The sequence below is a fragment of the Equus asinus genome, chromosome 20 (assembly GCF_041296235.1).
Source record: "Equus asinus isolate D_3611 breed Donkey chromosome 20, EquAss-T2T_v2, whole genome shotgun sequence".
Classification (NCBI taxonomy): Eukaryota; Metazoa; Chordata; class Mammalia; order Perissodactyla; family Equidae; genus Equus; species Equus asinus.
The window spans coordinates 86,755,677-86,782,866 of NC_091809.1; the positions used below are offsets into that span (position 1 = coordinate 86,755,677).

A 27,190-nucleotide genomic window follows, 5' to 3' on the forward strand; every position below is an offset into this window, starting at 1 on the left:
TCTCTATTAGCTTCCTTTCATTGGGTACACAAGGACTTATAAATCTTGCTGGACTTCTTAAGGGTATTTGCCTTGGAAACTGAGAAATGAAGAAAAGCAGGACGAATTCCCTTTTGTGTTGTCCTGTGGTAATCAGAAATATCCTGTCTTCCCATGAACATAGAATGATAGAACTGGAAAATATGTTACCATTATCTAATCTGACCTCTTTTACATTTCTATGGAAATATACCGAAGCCTAGATGTAACATGTGGCACTGTTGCTAAAACTCTGGTGTCCTCACACAATTTAGTGATCTCTTTCCCTATTTCACCAAAGGTAAACTCCAAATCAAAGAAAAGAATAACTGGGTGCGTACTTCCATTGAAGAATAGGACAAGGTTTAAGAGTGATCCTAAATTGTATGATATATAGAAGAGAGCGAAAACATTTTTTCTTCCCTGTTTTTACAGAATCTTGTCATGTCTCCCAAGGAAATCTGTCCCTTCACTCATCATGCCATCCTTCAATCAGAGCATTTTCCACCCTGCAGTCTTCTTTCTTACTGGCATCCCTGGTTTGGAAATCTACCATGCCTGGATCTCCATCCCGTTCTGTTGTCTCTATGCCATTGCCATCTCTGGGAATGGCATGATCCTGCTTGTCATCATCACTGAGTCCAGCCTCCATGAACCCATGTACTATTTCCTCTCCATGCTATCCTTCACGGACCTAGGGCTGTGCCTTTCCACATTGGCCACCATGCTGGGCATTTTCTGGTTCAATGCTCGAGAAATCAGCTTTGATGCCTGCATTGGCCAAATGTTCTTTATCCATGGATTCACATTCATGGAGTCCTCAGTACTTCTGGTGATGGCCTTTGACCGCTTCATTGCCATCTGTAACCCACTGAGATATGCCACAATCTTAACCAATTCAAGGATCATCAAAGTGGGCTTTGCAATTATTATTAGGGTGACAATAGCTCTTGTGCCTTTACTCCTGCTCCTTAAGCACCTGTCCTTCTGCCATAGTCATGTTCTGCACCATTCATATTGTTTCCATCCTGATGTGATGAAGCTTTCATGCACAGACACCAAGATCAACAGTGCATTTGGCCTGACCATTGTTATCTCTACTGCTGGCTTGGACTCTATCTTGATCCTCCTCTCCTATGTTCTGATCATCCACTCTGTGCTCAGCATTGCCTCCCCCGAGGAGCGTAAGAAGGCCTTTGGTACCTGTGTCTCACATGTAAGTGCCGTTGCCATCTTCTACATTCCCATGATCAGCTTGTCACTGGTGCATAGATTTGGGAAGCATGCCCCTCCCCTTGTACACACTCTCATTGCCAACGTTTATCTGCTCATCCCTCCTGTAATGAATCCCATTATCTACAGTGTGAAGACCAAGCAAATTCGCAAGGCTATGCTCAAAGTATTTCTTTCCAAGCTAACTTAGGAAATTTTCAGGGTACCATTTCTTTACCAAGACTTCTCTGACTCATATTTGATCAATCATCAGTGTGAGTTATATCTATTCCTGGAAAAAGCATCTTTATACACGCTTTGACCCTATTCTGGTCATCCAGTAACTTACAATTTACACACTTCTAGACTGTTATTCTCTGAGAGCAGGAATTGTGACTTGTGTGCTTCTGGAGCTTCCACAAATACTGCGCCTGGCACATAACAGGACCATGGTTAAAATGCGTCTACAGGCATGGGCCAACAAAGTCATATTTTGGGGTCTAGAGTATGCCTCACCACCTCTAGAGTATGTAGCTACCCAAAGTATGTCTGATATAATTTAGATCAGTAGGAAAGTGTAGGTTTCTGTAATTCTTACAGTTTATTGATAATGATTATTATTATCCAAAATAGATTATTCATGGCTGAGGAACATGAATAAGCACAATAAACAAGAAGAAATGTGAATCAAAAGGGTACTTTCCTAAATCTAAATGAGTCTTTCAGGTCAGTTTGGTAAATGCATTAATATTTTAATTATGCAATATATAGTGATTCATCTTCTATATATGTGTCTAAAGGGGGATAATGGGCAAAATTGCAAAGTTGTATTGCGATGTTCAAAACATCATTATACATTGCAATGAAAATCTGGACACTGCTTAAACAATTAGTTTAGGACATTGGTTAAATAAAATATGAACTATCATGCAACAAGCTAAAACTGATATAGATATAAGTGATACATTGTTAAGAGAACAGATTAATTAGCATACTGGGTACTTATCATTGTTTGTGCATATATTTCATGTGAATATATACATACATGCAAACAAACATTAAAAGAGTATGGCCCACCACAGTCTAGCAGTCTAGGGGAAAATGGAGACTGCAGTTTGAGCTCACAGGTACCATAACTCTGTACGCTACTCAGTACAGGACAAGTGGATGGAAAAATTCAGCTATCATCTCCCCTCTGGGGAGTGAAATTGTGCAGCCTTGCAGACAGCACACCAACTTCTTCAAGAGGGCTCCAAGAGGACTGATCTCTCTCTCTTGCCAGTCTTGGAGCTTGGATGTGTTGTCCACAGCCTGGCAGCCTGAGAGAGAATGAAGACAGCAGCTTGGGCTTGCAAACACCATAGTTCCCCATCCTGCTCAACACAGAATTAGTGGATAAAAAGGCCCACCTCTCAGCTTCCTTCTGGGTTGGGAAAGAGTAAAGCTATATTTACAATTACCCAACTGTTCTGAGGGGGACTCCTGGAGGACAGACCTCTTTCCTGTCAGTCTTAGAGCTTGGATGGGTTCACTACAGTCTACTAGCTTGGAAGAGAAAGAAGTCAGCAGGTTGGGCTAGCAGATTCCTTAGCTCACCCTACTGGTTCACCACAGAGTGACCTGAAAGAAACTCCAGCTACCTGCTTTTCCCTGGGGAAGGAAAGAGTTGATAGAGGCCCCCAGAATCTCTCCCTGGGCTCATTGGTAGAGGTTGTCTTCTCTACAAGCCCGTATGTAAAGTCTGAGAGAGGGGTCTGCTTTATCTAATGTGCAAACATTCACACAGACAGTCAAGGAGAAAGAAAAATCAGCCAAAGATCTTCCAAACAAAGGAGCGAGATAAGTCTTTGGAAACTGACCTTAATGAAATGGAGCTATATGCTTTACCCGACAGAGAATTAAAAATGCCTGTCATACAAGATGCTCATCGAGCTCAAGAGAACAATGCATGCATACAATGAGTATTTCAACAAAGAGATAGAAAATATAAAAACACCAAACAGATATATAGACAAATAAAGAATACCGTATTAGTGTAATGGTAGTGGGTAAATCATTTTTAATTCAAACATATAAGTTAAGGGAGAAAAGCATTAAAAATAACTATAACCACAAATATGCTTAAACATACACAATACGTACAGATGTAAATTATGGCAACGACATAAAGTATATGGAGGGGGAGGATTTAAAATGTAACGTTTTTGTATGCAATTGAACTTAAGTTATTATCAAATTAGACTGTTATAAGATGGTTTATGTAAGCCCTATTCAAAAATACCTATAGAACTTACACAAAGAAAAACAGAAAGAAATCAAAGCATATCAGTACAAAAATCAACAAAATACAAAGAAGACAGTGAGGAGACAGCAAAGGAATTAGAAGATGAACAGAAAATAACTAACAAAATGGCAATAGTAATTCTTCCATATGAATAATCACTTTAACTGTAAATGGATTATATTTCCCAAACAAAAGGAAAGAGTGGCTGAATGGATAAAAAAATATGATCCATCTATATGCTGCCTATAAGAAACTCACTTTAGACTTAAGGACACACATATGCTAAAAGTGAAAAGATGTAAAAAGTTATTCTATGCAAACGGTAACCAAAAGAGAACCGTGGGTGTTATCCTTATATCAGACAAAACAGACTTCAAGTCAAAAATGACCCTAAGAAACAAAGAAGGACATTACAAAATGATAAAAGGATCAATCCACCAAAAAGATATAATAATTATAAATGTATATGTAGCCAACATCAGAGCACCTAAATATATAAAGCAAACATTGAGAAACTGAAGGGAGAAATAGATAGTAATACAATAAAAATAGGACGCTTCAATACTCCACTTTCAATACTGGATTCAACTACCAGAGGATCAATAAGACAACAGAGAGCTTGAACAACACTATAGACCAAATGGACCTAACAGACACATACAGAGCATTCCAACCAACAACAGCTAAATACACATTCTTTTCAAGTGCACCTATATCTTTCTACAGGATAGATCACACATTAGGTCTCAAAATAAGTCTTAACAAATTTGAGAATATTGAAGTTAGACTGAATATCTTTTCTGACCACAATGGAATAAACTAGAAATTAATAGCAGAAGGGAAGCTGAAAACTTCACAAAAATGTGGAAATTAAACAACACAGTCTTGAGCAACCATTGGGTCAAAGATGAAATAAAAGAAATTAGAAAATACCTTGAGACAAATAAAAACAAAAGTCTAATATATCAGAAATGGAAGAAGAGACATCACAACTAATGTTGCAGAAATAAAAAGCATCATAAGAGAATACTGTGAACAATTGTATGCCAACAAACTGCATGACCTAAAAGAAATGATAAATTCCAAGAAACATACAACCTACTGAAAGTAAATCTGAAGAAATAGGAAGCCTGTACAGACATATAACTAGCATGGAGATTAAAACAGTAATCAAAAACCTTCCAACAAAGAAACTTTCAGGACCAGACGGCTGCACTGGTGAATTTTACCAGACATTTAAAGAAGAATTAACGCCAGTCGATCTCAAACTCTTCAAAAAGATTAAAGAGAAGCGACTACTTCTAAGCTCATTTTATGAGGTCAGCATTACCCTGATACTAAAGCCAGAGAGAACCACAGGAAAAGAAAACTATGGGCAGATATCTCTAATGAATATAGATGCAACAATCCTCAAAAAAATAGTAGCAAACCAATTTCAACAGCCCTTTAAAACTATCATGGGATTTGATCCCTGGGGAGCAAGGATGTGGGATCTTGCCATGGCATGGCTTGATGAGTAGTGCTAGGTCCGCGCCTGGGATCTGAACCTGCGAACTTCATGCCACTGAGGTAGAGTGTGCAAACTTAACCAGTACGCCACCAGACTGACCCCAGGAATAGTTTTGAAAGAGGAGAATTTTGAGAATGGGGCAACCATATTTTTGGGGTGTGTTTTAAAATAAATATATTACAGAATGTTCTTATGAAAGGTACAACTCTGACATACTGCAATAAGAAATGACTCATGAAGTGTCAATTACATATAATTTTGCATACTACAGTCATATGTACACCAATAAGATCCATTTTAAAGTCTATTCTTTTTTCTTGTTTGTAAATTGATACCATTCACAGAAAATTACATAAGTAAGAAATTTTTTTTAATCTTACAAGCTATACTTTTTGCTGCTTTTTACTAGCTGTGTTGCACTGTGAATTCTACACCATCCAAAATGGAGGTTGTTTTGTGCCAGTCTCAACTTATCAATAACCCAAATTGTGGATGGACTGGCCCTTGTGGTTCTTACTACAACTGCAAGGTGCTCTTCAGCAATAACCATCAAGAACTTAGAAAGAGACAGGGTTTATTACTTACAAGTCCTGGAAAGAACATGGCACACCTGGGGTCACACAGGGAGGTCAAGGGTAGAGAAAAATCATAGGCCTGGGGTTCCGCTTTTATTGGGGTTAAGGGTGGGGGCCTGGGTTTTCATGGGTTCACTCTTTATTGGTGAATTTAAACATAAGAGCAGGGATTAAAGCACAGGAAGAAAACAACCAAAAAAGTGGCTAAATAGTCAGTTATCTAAATCAACCAGATCCCTAAAATAAAGGAAACATGAGGTAGGGAGCAGCCTGGCTCTTTATCTAGTCTTTTGGCTGGTGATGTGGGTTTTTTTTTTCTGAGATAACTTACATCTTCTGAATTGGATGTCTCTTTGAAGTAGATGCCTTGGCAATCATAGCTTACATCAGTTATTTGCATTACAGAAAAGGAAAAATAACTGTCAGGGATTATACTACAGAGGTCTATACATTTTCGCAAATGTTGCTTTTTTTAATTAGACCTTGAAAAACAATGCTTGTTCAAGACTGTCTCAGACAAGGCTGAAAACAAGTCTGGTTAATCAGATGTAGAATTTGGAAGAGTAAGTAATGGGTTTTCTGCCAAGACCTTATAGCACATTGAGATTCTGTTTGAGAATGTTTCTGAAACTGATATTTCTGTAGAACTGATATATTGTGGCTTAGAGGGAAAATTTGATAGTTTTACCACTCAGGTTGATATTGACACTGAATAGAGAACAGCAATATACTATGGAGCCTTGAATAAGGCGCCCAACTTCCTCAGTTGCTTCATGAGAAGCTGCAGAATGTGTTTTTCTAGCCAAAGAGAAAGATTAAATTCCATGCTGAGCAATTTCTATTCTGTTATTTAGATTCAAACGCCTTAGAATCACAGTACTTCCTTGAGATGGATCCCGCCTCCCTGTTTGGATCCCGCCTCCCTGTTTGGCTTCATGACTTGCCACTTACCCTCCCAAGTGCACTCAGGACTCCAGGTGTGCTGAGTATGTCATTAGTCACCTCTGTTCTTTCTACGCTCTATGCTCCCTTGTCTTCTGACTGACCTGGTGCTGACATTCCTGCAGCTTAAATATGTGCTCTTCTATGCTCTCATCGTAAATGCGTCCTGTTGCAATCACTGAGTTTTACGTCTATTTCTTTGCTGAGTTTTGAGCATTTGAAGGAAAGTGACTCTGTTCTATTCTCCATATTACCAGTGCAAATCTCTGGAATGTGATAGTCTTAAAGTGTTTTATGAAAGAATTAATGAAGCGTTTTTTTTTTGACAGAAGCCAAGAGGTTTCTAAAAAAAACAAAAAATTCATCCAAATGATGTTGGAGGAAGATATATTTATCAGCTAGATGTGGGGGTAGTGAGTGAGCTCGTGCATAAAGCAGATGTTTTTGTCTGGAATTTTATATTCACAAATTTACTTTAACAAAACTTAATCAAGACATAAAATCAAAGAACCATAACACTAGTCCCCGTACAAGTAAGTGTAATGAGGTAGAAGGGGAAGGAAGCCATGAGGTGGAATGAACCCTTGGGGAGCTTCACACTCTGGGGGCCACAAAAAAAGTCCACCAGGAGTTTTCTGATAAGAGATTTCAGGTAGCCTGAGTCATGGCTCCTTATATATGCTACCTATGCCTGAGTAGAAAACCTCCCCAGTTCTTCAGTCCCTTCCTGGCAAACAGGGCAGGAAAGAGTACATCTCTATCCTTTGTAAGTAAAACTACTACATTCAGGGAACACACCAGCTTTACACATAGTTTCCTTCAAGAATGAGGAAGATTTTATTAACTGCAAAGTGCTCTCGTGGGTGCCTAAGGAAAACAAAGAAAATATTTTTCCTGAAATCTGTATCTCTAGGGACATTTTATTGTAACTTATGGGGTTCAGTTGATCTATGGGCCATATGTCTTGCTGCTTGGAGCAGGCTGTTAGTATGCCCATGCAATTGGTTAGATACAGGTTTTGGGTTGTGCTACATTTCAAAACTCTTGGCCAAGATCAGCTGGCATACTGCCATCACCCGCCACCAACATCATCCTCATTCTCCTCCTCATTTACCGTTATTAAATGCTTCCCATGTTCTAGTCAGCATATTAGATGCTTTACAAATGGTATATCATTTAATCTGTACAAATTAATTCTATTGGTGAGCTCCAATTTCACAGAAGTGATATCTGATGTAAAGTTATTATCTGGAGAGCACCAGCTAGTTGGTGACAGATCCAAGATTTGAAGCTAGGTTTGCCTGACCCTACAATGATATTGCTCACTTTCTATAATCAGAGGAGATAACTCAAGATAGCCCTGCACAGAACCTGAAGCAAGCTCTTAGAGTAAGGTTGGAGTGTTATCTTATAAGAAGAAGACAACTATTGTGAACATACGGGGCAGGGGGCACATAATGTTTAGTCTACAATACAAGGACAGAGTCTGCCCTCAGAAAACAACAACAAAAAACCCCCAGACTATAACATGCACACCACACACATACACAGGCACAAACACATACAGACATAACTCAGTTTGTGGGAATGAGGGAGAGCTCAGTAAGATAATTCCAATAGTCACATGTATAATTTCAGAAAACACAGTTTGACTTAAGTAGGCAAAACAGGAATGCACTGAGGTTCTGATATATTTCCAGAATCCTTGGTTTACAACTCTTGGATTTAATGTATATGAAGTCTATATCATTGTCCCACACTGTACAGAAAGAATGCAAGTTATTTGGAATATAATGATGAAAAGTAATGATCCCCCTTCCACTAGCCTATTTTGGTTAGAGAGGAATATTTTCAAATAATTTATGATTACACAATAAAATGACCACTATTCTAATGTTAAAGTGAAAAAAAGATGTGACTCCAGAAGAAGAAATGATTTCTTTGGACTTCACGTGGAGAAGAAGATAATGTCACAAAATGTTTCCTAAAGTAAATAAGTTAATGTTGAATTTATAAATAGATTAAGGGGGAAATGATAAGTCTAAACAATGTAGGCTCATTCAAGAAGAGTGGGAAGTACATGAATTAAGGAAAGTACAATGATGTGAAAGAAGGTGTTGTATTTGGTGGTTTGGTGAAGTAGGAAAAGCACAAGTTGACGGCATGAAAAGGTTCCTGGGGCAGGGAAGAGGATAGACAGCAGTAAAGGCAGATGTTGGTCAGATTGGGAAGATCCTTGACGGCTGTAATAGAGAAAAAGAGTTTAACTTCATGCAGAAGGTAATGAAGAGCTCTGTGTGAGGAGTGATGTGGAGATGTATTTTTGGGACATCAGGCTGGTATCATGATGATAATTCGGCAAAACTTGAAACACAGGGCAGGGAAACTACTTATGAGAATATTGCTGTAGCTCCTTTAAAAACTAATGAGAGTGTTATGTAAAATAGAAGTAATGGAAATGGAGGATGAGGATGGTCAAACAAAGGCCATTTCAGAAGCTGAACCTGTATAAGTTTGGATATTGGATGGCCTAGATAGTTGTGGTAGGCAGAATTCTAAAAAGTCCCTCAAGACTCCTGCCGTCTGTGTACTTGTCTACTCTAAAACCCAGCTCTCGAGTGTGAGTGAACCTATGAATGTGAGGAATATCACTCCTGTTATTAAGTTGCATTATATGGCAAAGGGAGTTGGCAGATGTAACAAAGATCGCTGATTCCTTGACTTTGAGTTAATCAAAAGGGAGATTATGCGGGGCGGGCCAGACCTAATCATGTGAGTCTTTAAAAGAGACAAGATGCAGCAGAGTTTCTCCTGCTGGATTAGAAGAGACAACAATTCATGTTGTGAGAGGTCCACATGGCTGGGACTGAGGATAATCTCTAGGAGCTAAGAGCAACCCCTGGCAACACAACCAGCAAGAAAATGGAGACCTCAATCCTACACCACAAGGAACTCAATTCTGCCAACAACCTGAGTCTGGAAGAGGATCCTGAGCTCCAGATGGGAACACAATCCTGGCTGAAACCTCATTTTTATACTTATGAGCTCCTGAACAGACATCCTACTTATGCTGTGCTCAGACATCTGACTTACTGAAATGTGAAATAATGAATGTGTCTTGTTTTAAAGAATAAACTTGTGGTAGTTTTTATGCAGAAATAGACAAATAATGCAACAGATGATGTATCTGTCCAAAAACAAGGCAAATTTCAACTATGGATGTGAACCATTAACGAGGAAAATGAGGATAGACAAATATTCAATAAGTTGTTGGTTAAGGGAAGGAGACACATACAAAATGGAGGCAGGGTTAATAAGAAGGAACTTGGAATGTTTATATACTTTAGTTATGAAAGGAAATAGAAACTTAAGAAAAAGAAAGAAAGAAGGAAAAATTTTGGGGTTTATTTCTTAAAGCAGAAAGAAATCTATGTATTCATTCTTTGCTCAGTGTTTAGGAAACATCCACATTCCTTATCCTTTTAAAGGTGGAGTGATAATTCCATGTTGCATCCCTGTCACCTTTAAACACTACTGTTAGCACTTCATAGCTCACACTTTAGTGGCATTTCTAAAATACCTGAAATGACATGCCTTGGACGTGCCTAGAATATCTTCTTAGTGATTTTTATCTACCATCCCCTGCACAAGTCATCTTCACGTTCTCATGGAGGCCTTTCTTGACCCTTTCCCCACTCTACTTTCTAATAAATACAGCCTCTGTATTTTAAAAACAAACCCGTTATTGTATACATCACACTACATTTTTTGTTTGTTTACAGGGTTGCTTTCCTAACTATCCTATGCTTTCCTAAATATCCCCAAAGGTTTGCGTCATAGCTAATTTGATTCTGTATCCCTATAGTCTGGATTACAGAGTGCACTCAATAATTTAACGTTAAACTAAAGTAATATCCAAAATTGAAGGAGAGGCTGAGGTTGTCTTTGGAAAGATGCAAAAGTTCTTCTTTTTATCAATCAGGAAAGAATGAAGAAATGTTGAGAAAATTATAGCTGTGGAGGGAGGAAGAAGTGACCACATGAAAAGTTATTAACCAGTGGACATTGCCCAAGATGGATTTAGATAATATTTTCATCTTTTCTTTTAGCTCTGAGATAATAAGTCATGTGGATAAGTAGGGATGGCTGTGCAAATAGAAGTGGGAAAGGAAAGGAGAAAAATGATTGTATAATATTTAACTTTAACTGTTTGAAGTGATAATAGCTATTATTTAGTGAACTTTTACCACAGTGAGGTACTCTGCAGAGCTTTTCACAGATAATAACTAAATTAATCCTCATAGTAATCCCATGGGGTGTATATATTATTATTTCTTTAGACCTAGGAAAATCCAGGCACACTCAGTTTAGTAAGTTGTCATATGGTAACTTAGTTGGTAAATGCATCAGCCTATGCTTGAACCCAATCAAGGTTTAGAATATTTGATCCTAAAACATTGACTTGGCATGAAGGATAAAAATTCATAATATCAAACTGTCCATAATACTCACATTGTAGGTCCTACATACTCAAATAGTTTCATTTGTAATTTGTTAATTTCTCATATTTGAAGAGATGATTGCTTTTTGGGCCTCCAGAAGCTAATTTAATTTATTTTCTGTTTTAGAATCACTACATATACCATTTCCTATTTGTCTAACAATTCATACCACTTTTTGAACACATTTCAACAAATATTTATTAACTGTCTACCATAGGAAGTCCACCAGGACTGAAACCCCAGCCATATCACTCAACAGCCATGTGAAGTTAAATAGATTGACTGTTCCATTAGCTTGTATACTAATTTTGTATTCCTGTAATTGTTCATTTCCTATTTTCTGCTCCTTTGTTTGGGGTGGTCTTAGTTTTATTTTTTTAACCAATCTATATTGATATAGATATCAAACTTTACAAATTTTTTCCTGGGTGAAATGATTATTTTCATGTTGAATTCAAAATAAATAAAGCCATTTTATCATGGAAGGACACCCCGCTTAAGATTCTGCAGTTTGAGTTCAACATGTCAACTTTCCAGAATACCACATCCTCTTCCATCATTTTCCTGCTAACTGGTGTTCTTGGACTGGAAGCCTTCCACACCTGGATCTCCATTCTCTTCTGCTGTCTCTACGTAACTGCCCTCTCAGGAAACAGCCTGATTCTCTTTGCCATTGTCACTCAGCCCAGCCTCCACGAACCCGTGTATTATTTCCTCTCCATGCTGTCTACCACTGACCTTGGCCTGTCCATATCCACTCTGGTCACCGTGTTGGGTATACTCTGGTTCAACGCCAGGGAGATCAGCTTTAACGCCTGCTTGTCACAGATGTTTTTCATTCAACTTTTCACTGTCATGGAATCCTCAGTGGTGTTGGCTATGGCCTTTGACCGTTTTGTGGCCATTTCTAACCCTCTTAGATATGCCTCTATCTTAACTGATCTTAAAATAGCACAGATTGGAGTAGCAATCATCACCAGAGGGACATTAGTACAAATACCTATACAAGTGCTTCTAAAGCGTCTATCATTCTGCCACAGCCATGTGCTTCATCACTCCTATTGTTTCCACCCCGATGTGATGAAGCTGTCATGCACAGACACCAGGATCAATAGTGCATTTGGGTTGACAGCCCTGATTACCACTGCTGGGGTGGACTCCATCTTCATTCTCCTTTCTTACTGTTTGATTATTAAGACTGTCCTCAGCATTGCATCCCCAGAAGAGAGGAAGAAAGCCTTCAGCACATGTATCTCCCATATTGGGGCTGTTGCTATTTTCTATATTCCATTGATCAGTCTGTCGTTTGTTCACAGATTTGGGCAACGGGCCCCACCTTATGTACATACCCTGATTGCCAATGCCTACCTGCTAATCCCCCCTGTGATGAACCCCATCATCTACAGCGTGAAGACCAAACAGATACGCAGGGCTGTGCTGAAAGTTCTCCATCCCGGTGCAACAAAGAACTAGATGGGCTTTTCAGATTTTGCTAGTCCTGGTCATTGCATGGATGAGTAAAATGCTATTTATATAAGTTAAAATGTTGAGACTCATGCTTCCAGTGAAAGCATTCCGAAAGATCACTTTAGTGTTAAGTATGAGCTGAAACTCTCTATTGCTATTTTTCTCAGAAAACCACAATAATATTAACATTTCTTCATTTAAGAGAAAAGATTTTCAGTGACCTAGACACAAATGACCTAGTTTCAAATGTGGAGATATTATTATTGTTTTAAAAAGGAAAATAGCAATAAAAAGTGTATTGGCAATAGCAATTTTGCTGAATATTATCGTCTAAATCAAGCACATATAATTGGCATTATGCATGGTTATGGAATTGTTCCAAATACAACTGCTAGTGTCATCATTATACATGTTTCACTGCTTAATCAGTAACCTAATGTTTTTTGGTCAAACATTCTTACTTACCCCAGCTCTTCAGGGAAGATTTTTTTATCACAAGCATTCTGTGAAAACTAACTCTGCTTAATTCAACTCCAATCTATATAGTTCCTTTGGGAGTACAAATGTCATGCTTAAGGCTCAATAAGTCTGTTTTTGGTTTTGGCAACTATCATTTAGAAATACAGTAAATTTCTCTGAAGTCTCAAGATTACCAGGAACCAAATGCAGACATAGTTTAATCTGGTTGGATTTATGTTGCCATATTTGGACTCTCTCCTCAAGGAATGGTGAAGTGGGTATGTTAGTCAGGCTCTAGATAGGAAAACAGAAATCATTCCAGTAGTTAACACTGGAAGTATTTAATCCAAGGAGCTAGGTAAACAGTTATTGGAGGGCTGAGAAGGCACAGAGAACACAGAAATAATAGAGAGCTAATAACTGCAGGATTTCACTTCTACCTGTATGTCTGTGGGAACAAAGAGAAAGTTTGGGGTTATGAAAACCTAGAAGCTTGGTAGAAGATCACCCCAGAGCTGAGACTCAGACCTATAATGAAAGGGTGCTGTCCTGCTGGTTCTAGTACCCCAGGAGTTCAGAGGATGGACTAGATAGAGCCAAGACTTAAACCTCTGTGAAAGGGTACTTTGTAGCTGGAGCTCATGCCTCAGGAGCACAGAGGAGGAACCCTCATGGAACTGGGAGTCAGACTCCTGCAAAGGGGCACACCCTGTCTGTTTCTGTTTCTTCCAACGGAGTATGATGAGACTGTTGCTGGGATTGTGGGAACAATTAAAACTAGAATCTGGATCCAATGCTACTAGGCAGAGAACTATAGCTGTTGTGGCATTGACAGGATCAACAAGCAAACATGAGATACTCGTCCTTCCAGTAGCTTCCAGTCTCCTTCTAGCATCCTCCAATTAACAGAATATGACAGGAACCAGCTGGCAAACCATGAGTGTGGTTCACGATTCCTTGTCTTCTCATCAACAGAGTTTATAGAATGGTGGTTTGAAGCTGGGATACAATATCTTCATAGCCAGCACAGTGGGGTAATATGTATGTATCACAATTAAGTTTGATATAGCCATGACAAGGATATCTTATGTGCCCCAAATGGATTGTTGGTAAGAACATCAGTAACTACTGACTAGAAGCTATACAAGTGTTTCCACAGTTCACCGAGTATTTCTATGTACTATCGTTTGGAAGGCTGCTAGATGACAATTTTCAGGTCTTTCGTGGTGGCACCTCCCCTCCTTTCTATCAAATTTTTATTTCTCCCAGGACCACCCAGTTCCCTCCTCAACGGCTAGCAATAAAGTTCCAGGCTGTGTCTGTGTCAGCTTCTGGTTTGGAGTTTGCTGATTGCTCATAAACTTTTCTGCAAAACTATACTTGCTCTTTGTTTTTAGGGCATCTCTTACTTTCCCAGTTGCTTTCGCCTCTCTTAATCATGCATCATTTCCAAAGACTGAGCATATACCATATTTTTGACTGGAAACTTTTGCTCATTACTTTCATTGCCCTTCCCAGTGAAACAGATCTACTGTTCATCCTTCCCTTCTTTGCTTGATGATCTAGGGTGTTGACTCAAATGGACTGTATTGTCAGATGCCCTTGTGGACTGACTTCCAGCTGGGTTATAAAATGGAAGGCACTGAGAGGAGAAGGAAGGGTGGCAGCAGAGATCCTGCTTTGATAAGAATTCTCTTACCACCTTGGCTCCTGGGCCAGTACTGGTTTCTCACTCTGCCTGGTATCCAGGTATCTCAGCATCCCTTGTTTGTTTCCTTAACCCTGTCCACTGTTCTGTAATTAGTTCTTTCACTAAAGTGTCTCCATTTAAGTTATCTGAGTGATTTTTATTTCTTATTGGTCTCTGACTGATATGTGTATATATCTTCAATGGACAAACAAAATGACTCCTTGATCCTACTGGCATTAATGCCTATATTTGTAAGTACTTTTTGGGTATGAGATGCATAAAATAGGTGCCATTTGATCTTTTTGTCATCTGAGGCGTAAGGTAAAATGCCTTTCCTGAGCCTTTCACTCCTGTTCTTAGTCCCATGAGCCTTGCCTCAGCCACATATAAGACTCCAGGGCAAGCCCCACCAGGGTAGTTTCTAGGCATAGAGCGGCTGTGCAGGATTTTCCTCTACATCCTATCACTGCTTGAGACCAAAGTTGGGTGGAGTGGACTTCTGACCTCTTGGTTGGCTGGTCTGTGGGAAGCCTGGTACATTTTTTTCTGGTGCAAATAGAACAGACAGCCAGAACTCCAGTCTGAGAAGGGGGAGGGAGGCTTTGGTTCTCCCCTGGGATTCTTCATTTGACCTTTGCATTCACTGAAAATGTAAAGAATCCATTCACTGTTTACTTTGGGCTCAACCTGTAGAATCTACAGTTTATAAGATAAATAAGTCCTAGGGATGTAATGTACTACCTGATGACTATAGTTAATAGTGCTGGATGATATATATGAAAGTTTTTGGTCAAATCGTTATGCTATACTCCCTAAACTTATACAGGGCTATATGTCAATTATATCTCAATAAAACTGGGGAAAAAAAGAAATTGGCCTTTTCATGCCTCCAGGGGCTAATGGTCTTGTTTGGAAGCAAGAGTCGTACCCAAATGTTTTGCAGAATATGAGCTAAAAATAAGGTTGTTGTTTGGCCTATGCAAAATTCCCAGAAAGAGGTTTGAAGCAAAAGGAGATCCTTCCTGTAGGAAAAAATCCAGTCTTCTACAAGTGTCTCCCTTGATTCAAACTCAGCTGGAATCTGGCTGATAGGTACAGCCTGTAAGAGTCAGCTCTCCTGAGATATTAAGCAGAGTAATAGAAAGAAATGAATTTGAGGAAGAATAAGTCCAGTCCACCTTTTCTGCTGTTTGTCAAATATATACATATAATAGTTGACTTAACATAGCAGGAGACAGCAATTTTTCATGTAAATGAACAAAACTTCCTCCTCTCCTTAAAAATTACAGATGTGAAAGCCCATCAGGCATAGAGTCCAGTACTTTCAAGTGATAAACTATTCTCCCAATCTGCTCAGGACATGGATCTTCACTGCCTGGTGAATTTTGTGATAAACTGTCAAATTAAGCACTACCAGCACTCCTCATACAAAATGATTGATTATTACATATGCATTAAAATATACATAGAAGGTTCAGTCCTCACTTTTATAGCTGGTCATGAGATAGAAATTTATCATTTTCTTATCGGACTCTCCATTATACATCATCTTTACCATAGCCATCATTCTGGCTGGTGGGTTGACCCAAATTTTATTCCTGAAGGCATTGGGTCCTCTGTGATCTTGCGCTTATTGAGTTACTGTGGTGTTTCATCTGCCTGTACAGCAGGGTATGGAACATAAGAGGAGCCCTAGTGAAACCTCTAGGCTCTGGATATGGTCCTCACTGTCTCCATGGTATAGTGACCCACTTGTCTGGGGCATGCTAGGACATCTCTTCCATAGTAAAGGAAAAATATTGTGTCTTGCATTTCCCACCACAAGAAGGATGCACAATGCTTAGTAGGCCACTTTGGGTTCTGGAGGCACGTGCATTGACTGTGCTTCTCTCCCCATCTCTTTCCACACATAATTAGGTGTGGTCTAGTTGACACTGAGCTTTTTCTCAAATACCAATAGGCTCCTCAGACATTTCTATGCATTTCCTATTAAAGAATTAACGTATTTGTGTACGTTCTTTCTGAATGAAGATGAAAGCTCTAAGTATTCATGGGCTTAAGGAGTCATTTAACACATTTTCATTATTGTTATTAGAGAGAAAAGCTGGCTTGAACAATTAGAAAATCCACTGGGATCTCAATTTATTTGCTATTATAGAAATAGCATTAAATCGAGGGTCTTTTTTTTACAGTGAAAAGCATATGATTTTAAGTTCCTTACTACTTTATTTTGAAAAATTGTTTTTATCATCAGATCCAAATTAAAGCAAAGTCCGAGTCTCAAGGATGAATGCCAGATTAATAAGAAAACTGTTAGTTTTCCTCCTATTTTAAAATCTGTCAATATGATTACATGAAATTTATTTCTAATTTGAGGCGGCCATATATCAGGTATCACAGTACATGCCTGATGTTAAGTGTCTAGGGTCTATCACTATTATCAGTGGCAATGAATTCATTTATTCAACAGATCCTCTTAGATACTGTTGTGCCAGGCATTTTTCCTGCCTCTGAGATCACAGATCTGAGAAAAACTCATGACCTTGCATTTTCCCGTAGGTCATTTTCATCTTAGAGGCCATGCCTCTGCAGTCTCATTCGGAGGTGCTTTTTCTGTCTTTTCCTTAAATAACTGCTATTCCCTAGGGCTCTTTCCTCAGATAACTTTTCCCTTAGATTTTATTACTCCGAGACGTTTTTCATCATTCCTGTGACTTCAACCCAAACACTAGTTTGACAACTCTCAAGACTTACTATCAGAGTGGGACACACAGAGATTCTTGCATGTATGTCACAAGTGAAAAACTGAGGCTTGTCTTCCAACTGATGTCCAAGTGCTCACTCCACACTCCTGGATTTTATTTTGCTTTGCATTGCCTCAATTCAAATTTCCAAGCCATTGACTATTTTAGTAAGTCCTCAAGAAGCTTCCTATATTGAACATTTTCCTCTTCTCCTTTCTACAAATAGTTGGAGAAACATCTTCTTAGCTACACCTCCTATAACCAATTATTCTCACTCAAATTGAAGCCACTGCCTGATCATTCAGGGGTGAGACTGGAAGTCACCAAATTAATTTACACTCAGATATTTTCTTTCCCAGAGTCATGGACAGACCTTCTTGGAGTACCAGGTCTACTTCTAATTCTGGACATTGCATACACTAACACTTTGTAGGTATTTGCATATTTGTTGAGAGAATGCAAGCATGAATGAGTGAAAGAGGAGCAAATGTTGAAAACCAAGCATTCTTCCTGTATAAAAAAATAGGTTGTCAGGAAACTTAGAGGAAGACCCAATATAGAGGAACTCCTTTGATCCTACAGATTTCTTAATCTGGGTGAGTGCGTGCTCATATCCTCAAACAGAGGAGATGGTTCATAGTCGTCATCCTCCATCTGAGTGGACATGAGTCCAGACTCAGTGAGGATTTCTGAGGGGACTCCCTGCCCCATTATATTTTCAATGCCCTTTTGCAAAAATGGAATATCAAGACACTTTTGGGTAATTCTTCTCCAGTTGATATCTGAGAGTGTCCAATGAGTTTAATTGTTCTTGTAGGGGTTACCTGAGGCTGTCTATCTCCAGGCAGAATTTCCCTTAAACAATGTCAGGTTCACAGCTAACCACCTATGTAAACATTTTAACAGCTATCACCCACCATGGTCTATTTTCACAGATTGATTGGTTCTTTACTAGTATTTAGTTTTTATCAACAGCAGTTTTGTATTTGTTCAATCAGAAGCATTTTTCTAGAAAATATTTAATATTCTATTTTTTATCTTATTTTCATTCCATATATAAGTACTCATAAATCTTAATGGATCTCTCAAATGTTTTTGCTCTGGAGACTAAGTGAAGAAAAGCAGGATGAATTGCCTTTTGTGTTGTCCTATGGTGAGCAGAAATATCCTATCCGCCCATGAACATAGAATCACAGAACTAGAAAATATGTCACCATTATCTAATCTGATCTCCTCTTTTATACATGTATGTGGAAATATACTGAAGCCTCGATGTAACAAGTGGGCCTCTTGCTAAAACCCAGGTGCCATCATACAATTTAGTGGTCTGTCTCTTTCTCTAGTTTACCCAGCATCAACTGGAAATTGAAGAAAAGAATAATGGTGTATGAACTTCCATTGAAGAGCAGAACAGGGTTCATTAGAGATCCTAAATTGTATGATATGTAGAAGAGGGTGAAAACATTTTTCTTGCCTATTTTTACAGGATATGATCCTTTCCCCCAGGGAAATCTGTTCCTTTACTCATCATGCCATTCTTCAATCAGAGCATTTTCTATCCTACAGTCTTTTTTCTTACTGGCATCCCTGGTTTGGAAATCTACCATGCCTGGATCTCCATCCCGTTCTGTTGTCTCTATGCCATTGCCATCTCTGGGAATGGCATGATCCTGCTTGTCATCATCACTGAGTCCAGCCTCCATGAACCCATGTACTATTTCCTCTCCATGCTATCCTTCACGGACCTAGGGCTGTGCCTTTCCACGTTAGTTACCATGCTGGGCATTTTCTGGTTCAATGCTCGAGAAATCAGCTTTGATGCCTGCATTGGCCAAATGTTCTTTATCCATGGATTACACTGATGGAGTCCTCAGTACTTCTGGTGATGGCCTTTGACTGCTTCATTGCCATCTGTAACCCACTGAGATATGCCACAATCTTAACCAATTCAAGGATCATCAAAGTGGTCTTTGCAATTGTTATTAGGGTGACAATAGCTGTTGTGCCTTTACTCCTGCTTCTTAAGCGCCTGTCCTTCTGCCATAGTCATATTCTGCACCATTCATACTGTTTCCATCCTGATGTGATGAAGCTTTCATGCACAGACACCAAGATCAACAGTGCATTTGGACTGACCATTGTCATCTCTACTACTGGCTTGGATGGTATCTTGATCCTCCTCTCCTATGTTCTGATCATCCACTCTGTGCTCAGCATTGCCTCCCCCGAGGAGCGTAAGAAGGCCTTTGGTACCTGTGTCTCACATGTAAGTGCCGTTGCCATCTTCTACATTCCCATGATCAGCTTATCACTGGTGCATAGATTTGGGAAGCATGCCCCTCCTGTTGTACACACTATCATTGCCAATGTTTATCTACTCATCCCTCCTGTAATGAATCCCATTATCTACAGTGTGAAGACCAAGCAAATTCGCAAGGCAATCTTCAAAATATTCCTTTCTAAGCTAATTTAGGACATTTTCAGTGTGTCTTTTCTTTACATAGTATCTCTGACTCATGTTTGGTCATTTACTAGTGTGTATTATGACTATATATTGAAGAAGCCTGTTTATACATACTTTCATTCTTTTCTGATGATCCATTTACTGACTATTAACAGATTTCTGGAGTGTGAATTCTTTGAGAAAAGAGACTATCTTTTGTGTACCTCTAACTATCATAAATGCTCTACCTTGCACAGAATATTGCCCCACTTAAAAAATGTCTGCAAAATAGATAAATGAAGCCATACATTGGGGTCCAAACAGTCTCACCAACTCTAGGGTATGAAGCTATCCAAGGGATGTTTGATATAATTTAGGTCAATATGAAAGTCTAAGTTGCCATAATTCTAACCATTTATTGGTAATGCTCTTTATTCCCCCAAATAGATTATTCATGGCTGAGGAACATGGTTAAGTGCAGAAAATGAGAAAAAATCAAATTAAATGCATATTTTCCTATTTTCTAAAAAGAGCTCTTCAAGTCCCTTCGGTAAATGTAATAGCATTTTAATTATGCAATACCTAGTGATTCACCTTCTAAATATGTGTCTAATGGGGTAAATGGCCAAAGATGTATTGTGATGTTCAACACATCATTATGCATTGCAATGAAAATTTGGAAACTGCTTAAATAATTACTTTTGGATATTGAATAAATAAAATATGAACTATCATGCAACAAGCTAAACACTGATATAGATATAAATGATATATTGTTACGAGAATAGATAGATTTGTATACAGGGTACTTATCACAGTTTGTGTGTGTGTTTCATGTGAATATGCACACACATGTACACAGACATGACCACTCACACATATACATTATAAAGGTATGGATAAACATGTTCCAAATGTGAAAAGTGATTATCTTTTGATAATTGGATATTTTTTTGCTTATGCTTCCTTGTACTTCCCTGCAGTTTAAAAATGCTCAATAATCAGTTTTTAAATTTTTTCAGATAATGAAATAATCGATTTCTATTTAACACCCGCCTAAAAACATGTCAACAAATAAGAGGCATATACTGCAAGAGAAGCAAAAAGTTTATTTGGGGTCTCAGGAATTGCCATTCGGGAGACACAGATTTGAGTAGAATCTCAAATGTGCTCTGATTACAGGAGACAGGCTTGGGGTTTTTATGGAGAAAAAGGAGGAAGATGAGATAGGTAAGTTGTATTAAGGGAGAGTTCATTGGTGTTAGATGAGGTAAGGTTAGGCTTGTGCTTCATAGATTGGCTTGAGATTCAGTCATCAGGCAAAAGGCTAGACTTGTACTTCATTGAGTGGTTAGCGATTTGGTCATCAGCAAAGTTCGGTTTCCTCAGTCCTTACAAACAGGATAGCCTTGTCCTCACTGACTTGTTGGAATGTTGGTACTTTGGTCCAGTTTTGAAGATAACGAAAATAAGACATCTAAGGCAATTCCTCTGAAATGGCTGCTTTGACTCTGTTTTAGTATGGCTCCACTCTTGTCATCTTTCACACACAATAACTTTTTGTTCTCCATCTTCCATACAATTGTTATTCCCATGTGTCTTCACAATTTTTCTTCAAATTTTGGTAAACACTGTGGGAAGTACTGGAGGTGAAACAGTGAACAGTGAAGACACAGTCTCCATTCTTAAGGAGTAACAATCAGATTAAACATACCTAAACTGAAATAATATTTTAACTAGTGGTTTCTTTTGAATGAGACTGTGCATAAAACATTGTACCAGATGCTAAGATAAGTCATAAAGGGTAGTCTCTCTTTTTCCCAGGAAGAGCCTGAACTAAGAGGAAAATCATCAGCCTAGGAAATTCTTAGCCTGATGAGAAAAAATATGGCTTCAAGAAACCTGTTATTTAACAGAGGAGATATAATACATATTCAAATCTAAGGAATAAAAGAATAAACAGTGGAGATTCAAATTTTGTCGATGCTCAGGAAAAATTTTGAAAGTGGAGAATTTTGAAGATGGGGCAACCAAATTTTTTAATGTGTTTTAAAATAAATGTGTTTGAGAAGTTTCTGATAAAAGCAACAATTTTGACAAATGTTGCAATAAGAAGTGTGATTCATGAAGTGTGAATTACATATAATTTTGCATAGTATAGTCGTATGTGTGCATTAATAAAATCCATTTTAAAGTATGTTCCTTTTCCCTCTTTGTAAAATGATACAATTCACAGAAAACCACCTAATTGTACTTTTTCTTTAATCTTACAGGAAATACTTTTCTCTCTTCTATTAGCTATATTTTCTTGTGAATTCAGCATTGTCCAATACATAGATATACAAATTTTTACAACTTTTGCGTTTATTTACAGACCTATGAAAGAATGCTTATTTAGCACTGTCTGAGCCTATGCTGAAAATAATAGTCTGATTAATCTGATGTAGAATTTGGAAGAGTAAGTAACCAAGTGTTCTGCTGAGACTCTATGAGCTCATTGAAATTCTATATGAGAATGTTCCTAATTGATATTTCTGCATAACTGATGTATTGTGGCTTAGAGGGAAAATTTGACATTCTTGTAATTTAATTTGATATTGCACCAAGCAGGGAACTGTACTATATAATGTAGCCTCAAATAAGATGCGTGTATTCTTCAGTTGCTTCTCAAGGATCTATTGGAATGTATTTTCCTAAGAAAAGAGAAGGATTAAATTCCATACTGAGAAATTTCTATTATGGTATTTAAATTCAAATGCTTTAGGGAGCCTATTGAGGTCTTCTGTGACATGGATCTTGTCTCCTTGTTTAGCTTTTTGACTTGCCACTTGCTCCCTCACCTGCACTCAGGGTTCTAGATGTGCTGAATATGTTATGGCTCACTCCTTTTTTTCCTGTGCCCTATTCTCCCTTGTTTCCTGACAGACCTGGGGCTGACCTTCCTGAAGGATAAATACATGCTCTTCTCTGCTCTTATCATAAATATCACCAGTTATCATCACTGGGTTTTATGTCTCTTTTCTCACTGGGTTTTGAGGCCCGGGAGAAAGCAATTCTATTCTATTCTCTGTATTACCAGTGCAAAACCCTGAAATGTGATGGATACTTAAAGTGTTTTATGAAAGAATTAATGAAGGTTTTTTCTTTTCATAAATGGAGAGGTTTCTTAAAAGTGTACAAAATTCACTCAGGTGATGTTGGAGGAAGGTACATTTATCAGCTGGGTGTGTGTGGAAGGTCAGGCCAGGAGTGAGCTCATGCATACAGCAGGTATTTTATTTTGAAATTTTAATCACAAATTTACTTTTAATAAAATTTTACCATGATACAAGGGCAGGGAACTGTAATACCGGTCCCTGTAGAGAAGTGACAAAGATACGTATGATGAAGTAGAAGGGGAAGGAAGCCATGAGGGAGAAGGAACCCTTGGGGAGCTTCATACTCTGCGGGCCACAAAAAAGTCCACCAAGAGTCTGCTAATTAAGCAATTTCACGCAGCCTGAGTCACAGCTCCTTATATATGCTACCTATCCCTGAGCAGAAAACCTTCCCAGCTCCTCAGGCCTTTTCCTGGCAAACAGGCCTGGAGAGAACACATCTCCATACTTTGTAAGTAAAACTGCTGCATTCAGGGAAAACATTAGACTTTATACATACTTGTTTCCTTTAAGAATGAGGAAGATTTTATTAACTACAAAAAGCTTTCACGGGTGCATTAAGAAAAATTGTGGAAAACTTTTTCCTGAAATCTGTATTTGGGGACATTATATTTTAACTGATTGGGATCCATTGGTCTATAGACCATATGTCTTGATGCTTAGAACAATTTGTTAACGTGCCCTTGAAGTCATGAATTTTCTGCTTAATTGTATGACATTTCAAAACCATTGTCTAAGGGCAGCTGGCAATACTGCCACCATCTACCACCAACACCGCCCTCATCCTCATCCTCATTTACCATTATTAAATGCCTCCCACGTACTAGTTATCAGATTAAATGCTTTACAAATGCCATCTCATTTAATGCTTTCAAACTAATGCTACTGGTAAGCTACCAGTTTCACAGAAGTAGAATCTAATGTAAAGAGCTTATTTGTAAAACCTCTGCTACTTGGTGGCAGAGTCAGCATTTGAACCCAGGTTTGCTTCACTCTACAACCATATTAGTGACTTTCTGTAATCAAAAGAGCGAACTCAAGGTAGTCCTGCTGAGAACCTGCAGCATGCTCTCACGGTGGGACTGGTATATTAGCTTCAAATAAAGAAAGAATTACTATCAAAAAATGGAGAGAGGCACATAAAAGTTTACTCTGAAATACTAGAACAGAGTCTTCCACCAAAAAAAAAAAAAAACCCCGCGCACACACCCACACCCACACCCACACCCACACCCACACACACAGCTCATTTTGTGGGAATGAAGGGGAGTTCAGTGAGATTCTTAAAATAGTCACATATGTAATTTCAGGCTACACAGCATGAATTAAATGGACAAAGCTGTAATGTGTTGAGATCCCGATATGTTTCTGGAATCCTTGGTCAGTTTACAACTCTTAGATTTAATTTATATCAAAAAGTATCTGTTGTCTTCCCACACTGTACAATACAGTGCAAGGTATTGGGAATACAATGATGAAAAACAGTGATCTACCTGCCAGTAGTTTATTTTAGTTGGAGAGGCATGTTTTCAAATAACGCATAGTCATGCAACGGAATGACCACTATTTTAGATGTATGAATAAAAAAGGATGTGATTCCAGAGGAAGAAGAAATTCCTTCTTACTTGACTTGGAGAAGGTGATACCAGAAAACGCTTCCAGAAGTAAATAAATTAATGTTGAATTTATAAATGGATCAATGGAGCAATGAGTCTAAAGAATTCAGGCTCATTCAAAGAAGAGTTGAAACATATAAATTAGCCAAAGCACACCACTGTGAAAGAACTTCCTGTATTTGGTAGTTTGGTGAAGAAGGAAAAGTCCTGTACCAAAAGGTTCCTAGGGTAGAGAAGAGGATAGGCAGCAGCAAAAGTAGATTTTGGTCAGATTGGGAAGATCCTCAACTGCTATAATAAAGAGAGAAAGAGTTTTGACCTCATGCTAAAACAATGAAGAGCTCTGTGTAAACAGTGACATGAATGTATTTTTAAGAGATCAGGTTGGTATCAATATGGAGATAGTTTGGCAACAGTTGAAACTTATGAGAATATTGCTGTAGTTCCTGTAAAAACTAATGGGAGTGTTATGTAAAATAGCGGTAATGGAACTGGATAATGAGGACGGTGAATCAAAGGCCATTTCAGAAGTTGAACCTATATTAAGTCTAGATATTGGATGGCCTAGATAGTTGTGGTAGGCAGAATTCTAAAAAGTCTCTCAAAATTCCTGCCTTCTTTGTACTTGTCTAGTATAAAACCCACCTCTTGAATGTGAGTAGACCTATAAATACGATGGGATATCATTCCTATTATTATGTTGCATTATATGGCAAAGGGAGTTTGCATATGCAACAAGGGCCCCTGATTCCTTGACTTTGAGTTAATCAAAATGGAGATTAGGCTGGGTGGGCCTGAGTTAATCATGTGAGTCTTTAAAAGAGACAAGAAGCAGCAGAGATTCTCCTGCTGGATTAGAATAGTCAAGATGCCATGTTGTGAGAGGTCCAGAAGGCTGGGACTGAGGATAATCTCTAGGAGCTAAGAGCAACCCCTGGTGACACAGTCAGCAAGAGAATGGAGACCTCAATCCTACACCACAAGGAGCTCAATTCTGCCAACAACCTGAATGAGTCTGGAAGAGGACCCTGAGCTCCACATAGGAACACAGTCCTGGCTGAAATCTTGACTTTAGCTTAGTGAGCTCCTGAACAGAGATCTTACTCATGTTGTGCTCAGACATCTGACTTACTGAAATGTGAACTAGTGAATGTGTCTCGTTTTAAAGCATGAATCGGTAGTAGTTTTTATGCAGCAATAGACAACTAAATATACTCCATACGCAACAGAGTATATTTCAGTCCAAAAAGAAGCCTGATTTCAACTATGGATGTAAACCATTAAAGAGGAAAACGAGGATAGACGAGTATTCAGTAGGTTGTTGCTGAAGGGATGGAGACACATGCAACACGGAAGCAGGGTTAATAAGAAAGTGTTTTTTCTTTCTTTTTTCTTCCTTTCTTTTTTTTTCTTCCTTCCTTTCTCTTTTTCTTTCTTTCTTTCCTTCCTTCTCTCCCTCCCACTCACTCTCTCCCTCCCCCCTTCCTTCCTTCCTTCCTTCTTTCCTCCCTTCATTCCATGTTCCTTCTTTCCTTTCTTCTTTCCTTATGTTTAGAGTGAGAAAAAATTTGTAATATTTACAAACTACGGTGATGGTACAAATGAGAGGGAATACAAGTTTTAAAAAGATAAGGAAACATTGGTGAGTTTATTTCTCAAAGCTGAAAGAGACCTATGTGTTCATTCTTTGCTCAGTGTTTAGAAAACATCTACATACCTTGCCCTTTTAAAGGCGAGACAATAATTCCATGCTGAATCCCTGTTACCTTTAAACACTACCTTTTAGCACTTCGTATCACACACTTTAGTGGCATTTCTAAAATATCTGAAAGTACATACCTTGGATGTGCTTAGAATATCTTCCTGGTAGTGTTTACCTACCATCCCCTGCACAGGTCACATTTATGTTCTCAAGGAAGCCTGTCTTGTCTCTTCCCCCACACAACTTTCTAATATATACAGCCTCTGTATTTTAAACTCAAACCCGTTATTGTATACATCACACTGCATTTTGTTTCTTTGCTTATTTGTTCTCCTAACTATCTTATCCTTTTCTAAATACCCTTAAAGGCAGGTCCCATATCTAATTTGGTTCTGTATCTCTATAGTCTGGATTATAGTGTGCACTCAGTAATTTAACGTTAAACTTAACTCATGTCAAAATTAATTGAGAAGCTAGGTGGTAGGATTGTCTTTGGAAAGGAGCAAGACTTCTTCTTCTTCTGATTCAGGAAAGAATGAAGAAAGTTTGAGAAAAAACTGCGGAGGAGGTAGTGATCACATGAAGAAAATATTAACCAGTGGACATTGCCTAAGTTCAGACTTAGATAATATTTTCATCTTTCTTCTCAACTCTGAGATAATATTACATGTGGCTTATGGAGAGGGGTTTGGGTATAGAAGTGGAAAAGAGAGGGAGAGAAATAATTGTATAGTATTTTAACTTTATTTATTTATTTATTTTGAGGAAGATTAGCCCTGAGCTAACTCTGCCGATCCTCCTTTTGTTGCTGAGGAAGACTGGCCCTGAGCTAACATCCATGCCCATCTTCCTCTACTTTTATATATGG

General features: G+C 38.4%; 2 protein-coding genes and 1 pseudogene across 2 annotated transcripts; all 3 read left to right on the top strand.

The window, feature by feature from the left end:
- Nucleotides 1-496: 496 nt before the first annotated feature.
- LOC106831706 (olfactory receptor 51F2-like) lies at nt 497-1,441 on the top strand. The gene has a single exon (XM_014842115.1). The coding sequence runs from the start codon at nt 497-499 to the stop codon at nt 1,439-1,441; it is 945 nt and encodes a 314-aa protein (XP_014697601.1).
- Nucleotides 1,442-11,565: 10,124 nt separating this feature from the next.
- LOC106831705 (olfactory receptor 51F2-like) lies at nt 11,566-12,516 on the top strand. The gene has a single exon (XM_014842113.3). It carries the CDS (start codon nt 11,566-11,568, stop codon nt 12,514-12,516), a length of 951 nt encoding a protein of 316 aa, XP_014697599.1.
- A 6,416-nt stretch (nt 12,517-18,932) lies between these two features.
- LOC106831606 (olfactory receptor 51F2-like) lies at nt 18,933-19,876 on the top strand (annotated as a pseudogene).
- The last annotated feature ends 7,314 nt before the right edge of the window (nt 19,877-27,190 follow it).